The following is a 10,346-nucleotide window of genomic DNA, read 5'->3' as shown; positions in this document are numbered from 1 at the left end:
GATTAAATTAAGTATTTTCAGGCATTTACAGACATATGTATGTGTTCCTTTCTATGTAAACGAGCCTAGACTCTTGTGCACTTCTTTTCTCTTTGGTCATTTGAGTTTTGCTTATTACTTAAGACTGAGTCTGAACAGTGAGTGGCTCAGCTCTTCATGACACTACAATGCTCTTCGATCCTCGAATGCCACATGTGCCCTTCCTTCTCCTCTGCCGCCAACATGAACTCGACTGCAGTATTACTGTCTTCATTTGTTTAAATCTGTGTAATTGAGAAATGCATATAACAGCCTTCACACGCACACACACACACACACACATACACACAACACTAGCACACACACACCACACACCACCAACACACACCACACACACACACCACACACACACTACTAACATAACACACCACCAACACACACAACACACATACATACACCACTAACACAACATACCAGCAACACACACATACCACTAACACATACACACATACACACACCACCAACACACACCCCACCACTACCACACACATACCACCAACACATATACACATGTACACTCATACCACCAACACACAACCCACCTCCTCCACCAACACACACACATACACACACACACACACACACACCACCAACATACACAAAACATACCCCACCTCTTTAACCACATACATACACACACAAACACATATACAACAAGACACATATCCCCCAACAAACACATATATAACACATACCCCACACACACATACAAACAACACCCACACCCCCTACTACCACCAGTACACACATGCACACACATCAACATCCCCCCACACCCCCACAAACTAACAACACCCTCACCACCACACACACACACACACACACACACACACACACACACACGCACACACATACACACAGGTTTAGTATTTTAAAAAAATAATTACTGAGTGATCAGATTCAGGTGGTCAGCCGTTGTGGCAAGCATCTTTACCACGTGTGCTGCCATACCGTCTCCCTGGCCTGCTGACAGGTTTTAAAGTTTGAGCCAATCCCTGCTCCTAATGCATCCTGACGATTGATTTCTCATTTTTTCTACCTGATCTGAAACCACACTAAGCATTTTCTTTAGGGGTCCTGCACCAAGTACATGAACAGTAGAGTATGCATTTAACACACTTAAGCTGTAGTATCAATCTGAAGCATAAACAAAGAATACATATTTCCGGGGTTGGGGATTTGGCTCAGAGGTAGAGCGCTTGCCTAGCAACCGCAAGGCCCTGGGTTCGGTCCCCAGCTCCGAAAAAAAAGAAAAAAAGAATACACATTTCCAAATCTATATTCAAAGCAAATGTTCCTGACTCTGTCTATCCAGTCTTCACTGTGTGTAATATTGTGACCTTATCTATCAAATGTTTGAGGTTATACTACAAGAAACCTGAGCCAATGAGCATTAGTTTCAAGAGACAGGAAAGACATGTGAAAAAATTAAATTCTAGTTTAAGACTAATAGAGGAGTTAGGAGGGTTTGTCATTTAACGATCATTAAAAGCAAATATATACACTGGTCATATAATTAGTTATATATGAAACTATACACACAATGTATCTTCACACGACGAGTTTTGATCTGTGTGTTGAATAAGGCACTTGTCCATGGTGTTCAAATCATTAATGTCTTCCTATTGAAAAATATTATAAGAAAGATGCATTCTTTATTGATGTGTAAGTATTCAAAATAAGTGAAATTCATTATCTTTCTCCAAATACTGTCAAGCCTCTTTTCGGGTGACCATGACACAAATGAAGAAAGAACAAAGAGGTCAAAGGAATTAAAAATATATGATGTTTTATTGTAAAAATAGACTTAAACAGGACTGTCATTGCAGGAGCCTCCTGAAGCCACTACTATTTTGTGAGTCAAATGGACAAGAGAGCCACAGAACTGCTAGTGGGTAAAGATCCATGCCCATGCCTGAGAAGCCTCACGGTCCTCCTTGGCGTCACTCAAAACAGCTCCAGAACACAGTGACCTCCAGAAACCGAGCATCTGCAAGCCCACAAACAGCGGGGATTTGACTACTGGCCCAGTCCTGTGAAGGCTGGCTCTGTGGTACCTCTCCAAGCATCCAAGGAGAACACCTGCTCATTGGGAAAGTGATGTCTTAGGTCACCTGCAGGACCAGGAACTGTACCTGGCTTGTTTGCTTATGGTCAGGATTAAGACATCTGTCCCAGCCATGCTGGTGCCTGAGGTATACAAACTCATACTGAAGGCCTGGGCAGGAAACCCCGTTCCTTTCGATGACCCAAGGAAGAAAAGACCTTGTTGAATAGGGCAGAGAGCGTTGCATATGTACAGAGGTTGTCTTAAGTTATAGGGCTTTCATGTCTAGTCTGTGGTAGCAACGGCATCCCAAAGTCAAATCAGGCCCTGCAAATATAAGTACATTGGTAACTAAGAAGAAGTGTGAAGTTAAGGAGAGGTGAACCAGTTCCTAGAAAAGGCCAGAGAGGAGCTGACACCCACGTGATGAGATGCTTCAGTGCAGAGGAAGCATCTTAGTGGCAGAAAGCAGCAATATTACCCCAGTGGGTCTGAAAGGGGCGAGATCTGAGATTACCCTTCTCCATCAACTGTGGGCGAAAAGCCAGTCATTTTTAAAAAATCCAATTAAAGACAATATAAAAAATGACAACATTCAACAGTTGATAACTAAGAAAACCAAGTTGACATAACACTGCAAAGGCACTGAAAGCAATCGTGTCATCAATACAATAAGATGTACACTTTTTGTCTCTTGGGCACGGGTGTGGGGAGAACACCAGGCAGGGAGGCCGTGCTTTTGTTACTGTGACCATTATTCTCTTTATGTAAGATGACCTTTTAATCAAGCTCATCTATATAACTGTCCCCTCTTGTGTAAAAACTCTTCAAATTCAGGTAGGAAGCTGGAAATGCAGCCCTCTGTATGTTTTGATGGGCTGGGCATCAAGTAAGGTCCTGTCATTGAGAAGATGACTCTGAGAACAGGGAGAGAGGGAGGGAGGGAAGGAGAGGGGAGAGGGGAGAGGAGAGAGGGGAGAGAGAGGGGAGAGAGAGAGAGAGGGGAGAGAGAGAGAGAGAGAGAGAGAGAGAGAGAGAGAGAGAGAGAGAGGTGTGCACGAGCCCTGGGCACGTGAAAGTCAAATTAGGCAAAGTGAATCTTTTTCTGTTACTAAAACTACCTGCTAAATGTTAGACAGAATATAAAATTAAAGGAGCTTGCTTATTTCACTCCCTTATCTCATGTGGACATATATGTGGGCAATTTGCTCTCTTGCATTATGTCTTAAAAGCCAGGAAAAAAAACCTCAGCCTTTAAAGTGGGTCGCTATGGGTGAGAAACACAGAAGGAAAATGGCCTAAATCTGGGATTCCCGGTGAGGGCAAGCAGGCAAACTACAAATGACGGCTGGATAGCTCCAGAGGTTTATTAGCCACTCATTAGGGACCTTTAATTGTTTTTTCCTCCTCAGCACTCCTCAATGACTGTCGTTCCAATCAGAGAGTACAGTTTTTTCTTAACAAGTCGAAATCCCGAGCTGAGGATCAGAGTTCGCCTAAGGCCCGACGAGAAGCGACCTCCGCTAAAGAAGAAGTCCTTGAGGCTGGTCCAGGAGCAGCTCTCCTGCTTGAACACCAGCGTGAGCTCAAAGGTCGGCACCACACTAGCATCACACACAATCCTATCCAGCTTTTTACACACATTTTCAATTTCCAAGTTCACGTGCATAACACAGCCCCGAAGGCCGCAGGGCTCTGTGGATGAGAGCCGCAGGACATCTTGGGCAATTCTCTGGGTCAGTTTCTCAGGAACCAGGACCTTAGAGCAACCGAGTTTGGTTTGCTTTGACTTGGACAGACAGTTCTCCAACATTTTAACCAAATTCTGGCATGTTGTCTCTTCAAACACCACCTCGTTGAGGTTGGGCTCGGGGACGACATAATCCCAGTAGTCGAAATCTGAAAGAAACGAAAGCTTTTGAGAACAGAGAAGCAAGGTCTGCAAGGTCATTACAACATTGTAGGTCCAGTCACTTCTAGCTTCTGTATCTAACTTCTTTCGATCCTGCTTTAAGCTCATCTCAATTTGCTATTAACCATGTAAGGAATAGAAGCCCTTTAACCTTTCAGGTCTGAAAGCTCACCCATGCCCCAAAGACTGAGAAACAAAGTGAATAGGTTAATCAACCCTTCTTTAGATTTTCTTGTCTACCCACAGTCTTGAGGGTGATGTGACTCTACCCATGCTCATCCAGGATTCCTTGTGATTTCCTTTCTCCCTTGCTCTCTCTGTGGGGTTTTCCAAGTTTATTTTAGTATTTCCACAGAGACCCTGACATGCAGAACATCTGGAATAGAAATCATTACTACTGCTTCACGAGGGGACTGCTGGTGTGCAGAATGATTTCAAGGGCTTTAAAGTAAGCCTGCCACAGTCCTAATGATCTACCAGCTTTTCATTTTTCTTTAGAAGCCTTTACTAGAATGGCCCAGAGGTCCAATTTTAGCTTTGACCTGTTGGATTCAAGATCGCTCACAGAGGGGAGGACTTTTGAGGTTCACGAGGTTATTTATAACTGGGCTGGCTAGGATTTTCTTAGCCGAGCAAAACAAAACAGACCAGGGAAAACAAAGTTAGGTTTACTCAGAGGAAAAAAGATAGCCCTGCCTTTGGTCACCTACCTTCCAAATTAACCCTACTACTTGGCAGGGTGCCACACCACACTGAGGCCACAGAGCTTCTTCCCGGGTCTATTGGCTTGGCTTTCCATTTCATGTGCTCACTTAGGGCCCTGCTTGTTTTTTTGTTTTTTGTTTTTGTTTTTTAATTCCAATAAGTAGATTCCAAATCCCATCTGCATTTTATCTATATTTTATCCACACTGAAGACAGACAACTTTAGAGTTATCTTATAGATAAAGAAGATCCAAAGAGCTTTTGAAACTGAATATATGCTCACCCCACTCTTTGACAGCAGAGTAACCTGTCAAATTGGAAGTTGACATTTCAAGTTGCAAAGGATGATTCGTGTAGAACCAGGGCTGTTAAAGTTTCCCTTTGACATTAAGACTGGCATAGAGGGTACATTTCATAATAGAATCTTACTTAGTAACGAGAAGGAGAACATTGATAAGGGAAGGCTAGAAGTCCAAAATATCACACTGTGGGAAAGCAAACCGAACTGGGAACATACACTATTCTGATTATTTAATACTCTAAAAGCCATACTAACATGGTAACAAAACGCTGAAGGGTGGCTCTCTGGAGATGGGGAAGAGAGGGATTAGGTGGCAAACAGGCAATGGAGAATTTGGGAGGAAAATGATGGTTCCGGTCACACAAGTTAAATGCATGTCTTAAAACACAGCCAGCTATATGCTTGCTGTTCCAACCACGAGATAGGGAACTTCATCCTCAAGAACCTGTTAGCAGACTGGAGCAATGCATTATTCTCCTTACGTTTGTTTCTGGTGGGCAGACAATGCTAAGGAGTTTAGAAAGACATCTCAGATGGGTTTCATAGTCCTCTCTGTCTCTAGGAGGAAATGAAGTCTCGCGCTCTCCAGCAGGGACGCTTACACTAGAGAGGGGCTGCAACCTTCGGATAGGAAAGAGGTGGACAGCCCGGTGACTCACCACTTAGCAGACTCCCAGGGTGAGAGCCACCGTCCAGCAACTCTGAAATGCTGGCCGTGTTCTTACTGCTCAAACTGCCCGTTGCAACCATGGTCAACGGCTCTGTTTCCCTCGCGGAGCAGAACGGATCTTTCCCTAGACGCTGGGAGGAAAAAAAGTGAGAGAAGTTTGCAAAAGCACACAAGAAGTGCACAGGCTCCTCAGAGTCCAGGCATCGCCAGGGTGAACTAGCCCAGGCACTGCCCTTCCAAAGGGAGGGACCACCAGTCTTAGTAACTCAAGTTGACAAAGCCCTGGGAGCAGAGGCACCAACTAAAGCAAACAGGCTGGAAGTAGCTGGAAAGTCAGCATAACTGGGAAGCGCCCCTGCCCAATCCCGCCTCCTCTGGCTGCTCACCTGCGGGATTTCACCAGACGCTGAAGGGTAAACCGAGGCAGGCGCCCCCTATTAGCCCGATGCTTGGACAGTGGTTCCCTGCACAGTCCTGCAGTGAGTCCAAGGCTTCGGGCCACCGCGCCCACCAGCACAGGCTGCACCCGGCCGCTCCGCCTCCGGAATGGAGAGAGCTTTATAGGTCCCGCCTCCCCTCCTGGTCGGCACGCCCACCTGCGCCACTGGCCGGGCTCGTGCCCTGGCCCGCCCCTGTAGGGTCAGGTCACCTTTCAGTTCCTGCCAAGGAAGGGGCCCAGGCAAGCCCCTGGGAGTTGAGGATCAGCCTCGCGTTGGGCAGACACCTGCTGTTTGGTTGTTGGTGGTTGGCCATTGGTCACCCACCTAAGGAGCATCTCCCTTCGGCCACTAACCTAGATTCTTTGGTGTGAGCCCCTACTCACAGTTTGCCGGCTTTCAGGCTCAGCCTGCTCAGGTCTTGGCTGAGGAACTTTTCAGGCAGCAGGAAGCTCCAGGTCCTGTTAGCTATGACCCAAAAACTTTGCTGTGTCATCCTGAATAAGTATTTGGCTAAGTTGAGACCGTGTTCTGTGAGCATCCTTTATGCCCAATGTTCTGACTCTAACCCATCAGCTCCAGTCCGCACCCAGTCTCCCGCAGGTGGTCGGATGTGGTAAAGGCTCTCCAACTTCAGCTGCACTCAGGAATCAATGGGGCATCTTTTGGGATACTACATCTGTGACTAAACCGTTTTTCTCCGCGGCCAGGGCGAGCCTGGCCCTGTTCTAAGACCTGGCTTCGAAAGGCACAGAACTTGAATTGAAGAGGGCCAGTGCCAAGAAACTAAACAAAACCACTAACAGGATCTCAGTTGCCTGCTCCAGCCGCAGGATAGTTTTGAGCAATTGCTATTCCCAGAAGCAAAAGTTCCTGGTGGGCTTGCTTTGGAAGGAGTTTAAGCATTAGTGGTCTTCAAAGGGCTTGGGGAGAGGGTGGTGGTGCCTGAGAATAAAGAGTTGTCCTGCTGGGATAATCTCTGCTACTCTTTCCGGGGAGTCCTGAGCAAGAGGCAACCGAGGGGCTGGCACACTACTAAAAGCAAGATGCCAAACGTTTTCCTTCTAACTTACTAAGCCACCCTTCCTGTTGCCCTGTGCCAGCGGCACGGGGTTTGCAATGGGTGGGCATTCCCAGCGATGTTGCGTAGGCTGCTGATGTTGCTGGGGGATCAGAAAATGAAGAAACTGAAATACCTGGGGGGGGTGTTGGGGGGTGCTCAAGGCGAGGTTCCAGCACCACTCCCGCACTTTGGGTCCGCATGCGCAAGGATCAGCAGGTTAGGACCTTGAAAAACAGTATCAGCTGTCGAGGCTAAAAACTCTCGGTAGGAAAAACAACAGAAGTGGTAAAGGGTGTGATAAACAGATCAGTGGGAGGACACTCAGAGGCAGAGCAACAGAAACTAAAGCCAGCTTGAAGGTCCATTTTTAACTCTACCGAAGCAGCTGCACCGCTCAAGGTCAGGCAGGCTCAGGAACGGGATGCTGATAGGTTGGGGCGAGCAGATTTCCACTTCTATTTTAATAACAAAAGTGGAAAACAAGCAATCCCATTTAAGCCAGTTAGAAAGGGTCCTTCAGCAGCCACAGAGCCTCTCAGGTCCTTATCTCGTCAGCCTTGTTAATGACAGCTGCGTCTTCCCTGCTTCAGGAAATGTTATTAGTGTTTTGTTATTAGTAGTTATTAGTAGTAAGTGATCAGAATTGACACGGGCGAATAGAGAAAATGCACATTTCCGGAAACTCAGGGCATTTAGGCATAATTCATAAGTACTTCCACTGGGACAAAGTTATGGAAAGTTCCAGAATGTAGTATTTACTTTTGGCTCACCTAGCTGCAATTTTATATCACCCTCTGGGATTTTATTGCAGAAGGCAATTTACCCATATGCACAAGATTTCAAATGACAGCATTCTTTTGACTGAATGAGTGATGCCATCAGGAGCTCCAGGGCAGGAGGAATCACTGGTGGAGATCATATACCTGAAATAACTTGACAGAGATTTTCTTTCTTAAATTCACCTAAAATGATTCAAAATCACATCCTCTCGCCAACTTTTGTCTTTGCATCTAAGTAGCTGACTTAAGAAAATGGAGTATTTTAAGGGTTGAAACAGAATCAAGGAAAACCAAGACCACAGTAAAAATTTTTTTTTTTGGTTGTAAATAATACAGTCAAGTTTTTGAAAATGTTATGGATATAGTTCATGAATAACAGAAAGCCCATCATATCGACATATTTCAGATATTTATCAAAATAGGAGCTGTGTATGAATAGAATTGATTGATTGAATAGCTTGCTTGCCTGCCACAGTTCAATATATGATAGCAAACTATCAAAATGGAAGTAAGACCTTTCATTTCAAGGCAAGCTTACTGTTTTATTTCTATGATTTACTCATCTGACATTCAAAAAAGAAAAATAGCGATATTAAATGGCAACTGTAGCCGATGTGTCTGCAAACAGTGAAGTTCTGGGCTCCCTTGTGTAAATGTAGCATTCGTAATGTTATTACTTGCATAAAGTACACTTACAAAAAGCTACTTTCATATACAGTTGAGGAAATGCTGGCATCTGGTGCCTCATGACTTGGAATGCTTATTACATTTCACTAGCCAATTTTCTCATTTTATCCAATATAAGCCATTTCTCCCGAACGTTTGTTAAGACATTTAGTGTGTTGCTATGTTCCTTTCACAATCTAACACCCAGGGAAAGTACCCAGGTTTCCTAATCTGTACTATATTTCTGAGCAAGCAATGGGACTGTTTGTCAGGACTGAAGGACAAACTCCTTTAACTGATGCTAAGTTCTATGCCTTTCGTATAAACAGTGTGAAAGTTTTAAATGTACCCATCTCTGATTTCTGTTCACTGAGGTAAATTTGTAAAATTGTACGGAGGAGTCCTAGTGTTTTAATTGCTGAGACCAAATCCCAGACTAGAGCAACCTAGGGGAGGAAGGGGCTGTTTTAGCTCACAGTTTGAGGGGAGACAGTCCACGACGATAGATTAGGCATAGTGGCAGGAACACAGGGAAGCTGGGTATAATGTCTGCAGTCAGGCAGTGCTTAGCAGGCAGGAAGTGAAGCTGGGCTACCAAACCTCAAGCCCCGCCCCCCAAAACCCACTTCCTGCAGTGAAGTGCCTCCTCCCAAAGGCTCCACGGTCTTCCAAATCAGCGTGTTTAGCTGGGAACAAAGTGTTGAAATAACGTGAATTTGTGGAATGTCTCAAAGGCTTAGTGAAGGACGCCACCACTACTGCTGTTCTACTTGTTCTGAAACTCTAGTTCTACAGTTCAGCTTAAGTGTACTTAGGGTAGAAGAAAGTTTATGGTCTTTGCTGTTTGCAAGATGTCTGGAGAATATTTGCCATTGAATAAGAAATTTTTAAAAATCAGAATACGTTCACCACTGTGTAGGTAACCAGGTAAGGAGATCTGATGTTACGTAAGAAAGTTATACGCTGTAAAGTACTGGGCTGGCGAGATGTCTCTGAAGGTAAAGACCCCTGCTGCCAAGCGTGAAGACCCGAGTATAATCCCTAGGACCTACACGGTAGAAAAGAATAACCTGCTCTCAGAAGCTTCCTCCGATGCTCACTTGTGTACCGCAGCACACAATACACTAATGTAATAAAAATTAAAATATCCCACCGTGATACACAGTTACATGTGTTAACTTTTATTAATTCAAGAAACATTTTAGAGAAATAAATGAAATTTATAGACTATTAAGATTACTGATTGTAGAATTCTATTTTTAATCTTTTTCCTTCTGTTGATGTCATTCTAGATATCATTCATTTTTTCATTCGTCTTTGAAAAAGCTCCAACCAGTCGGATTTCCATTAGATGGCTACACATGCAGTGTGAGTTATTGAATATTGTGGTCTTTGCATTAGCTAAGTGAATATGAAGCTCTACCTGGTATAAAACCAAACGAGGCCCAATATAAAAGATACACAACACCTGCTGTTAAAAGCTGCATCTTTCAGCAGCAGAAGGCATTGCAGCTCTAAATTTAATCGGAAAAACCGTTGCCATAGTGACTTGTCTCTCAAAATAGTTGTATGGCTTTATTCTGGTCATAAACAATGACACATATTATCTCTAAATAAAAAAATGTGGTGTGTTTCATTAAGTGCGTACAAGATCTATGTTCCCTTATTGAAATATGGAAGGGTTTACAATTCAGGTGACCAGTATCAGACAGTGTCAACCAGGAACAT

At 44.4% G+C, this 10,346-nt stretch overlaps 1 protein-coding gene across 1 annotated transcript; it reads right to left on the bottom strand.

Moving 5' to 3' along the window:
• Positions 1-3,433: 3,433 nt before the first annotated feature.
• On the bottom strand, positions 3,434-6,205 carry Ddit4l (DNA-damage-inducible transcript 4-like). Its single transcript, NM_001389274.1, has 3 exons — positions 6,060-6,205; positions 5,663-5,804; positions 3,434-3,985 (listed from the first exon to the last, which is right to left on the bottom strand). Exons 2-3 carry the CDS (start codon positions 5,751-5,753, stop codon positions 3,495-3,497), a joined length of 582 nt encoding a protein of 193 aa, NP_001376203.1. The 5' UTR covers positions 5,754-5,804; positions 6,060-6,205; the 3' UTR covers positions 3,434-3,494.
• Positions 6,206-10,346: the final 4,141 nt, after the last annotated feature.

This window comes from Rattus norvegicus, chromosome 2 (assembly GCF_021556685.1).
Source record: "Rattus norvegicus strain SHRSP/BbbUtx chromosome 2, alternate assembly SHRSP_T2T, whole genome shotgun sequence".
Classification (NCBI taxonomy): Eukaryota; Metazoa; Chordata; class Mammalia; order Rodentia; family Muridae; genus Rattus; species Rattus norvegicus.
This window is presented reverse-complemented; position numbering and strand designations above follow the sequence as displayed.

Excerpts from the sequence above, each read along its gene's own strand:
- Ddit4l (NM_001389274.1), bottom strand. The coding sequence starts at position 5,753 with ATGGTTGCAACGGGCAGTTTGAGCAGTAAGAACACGGCCAGCATTTCA. Across the intron at positions 3,986-5,662 it reads CCCTGGGAGTCTGCTAAGTG|ATTTCGACTACTGGGATTAT; the intron begins GTGAGTCACCGG and ends CGTTTCTTTCAG.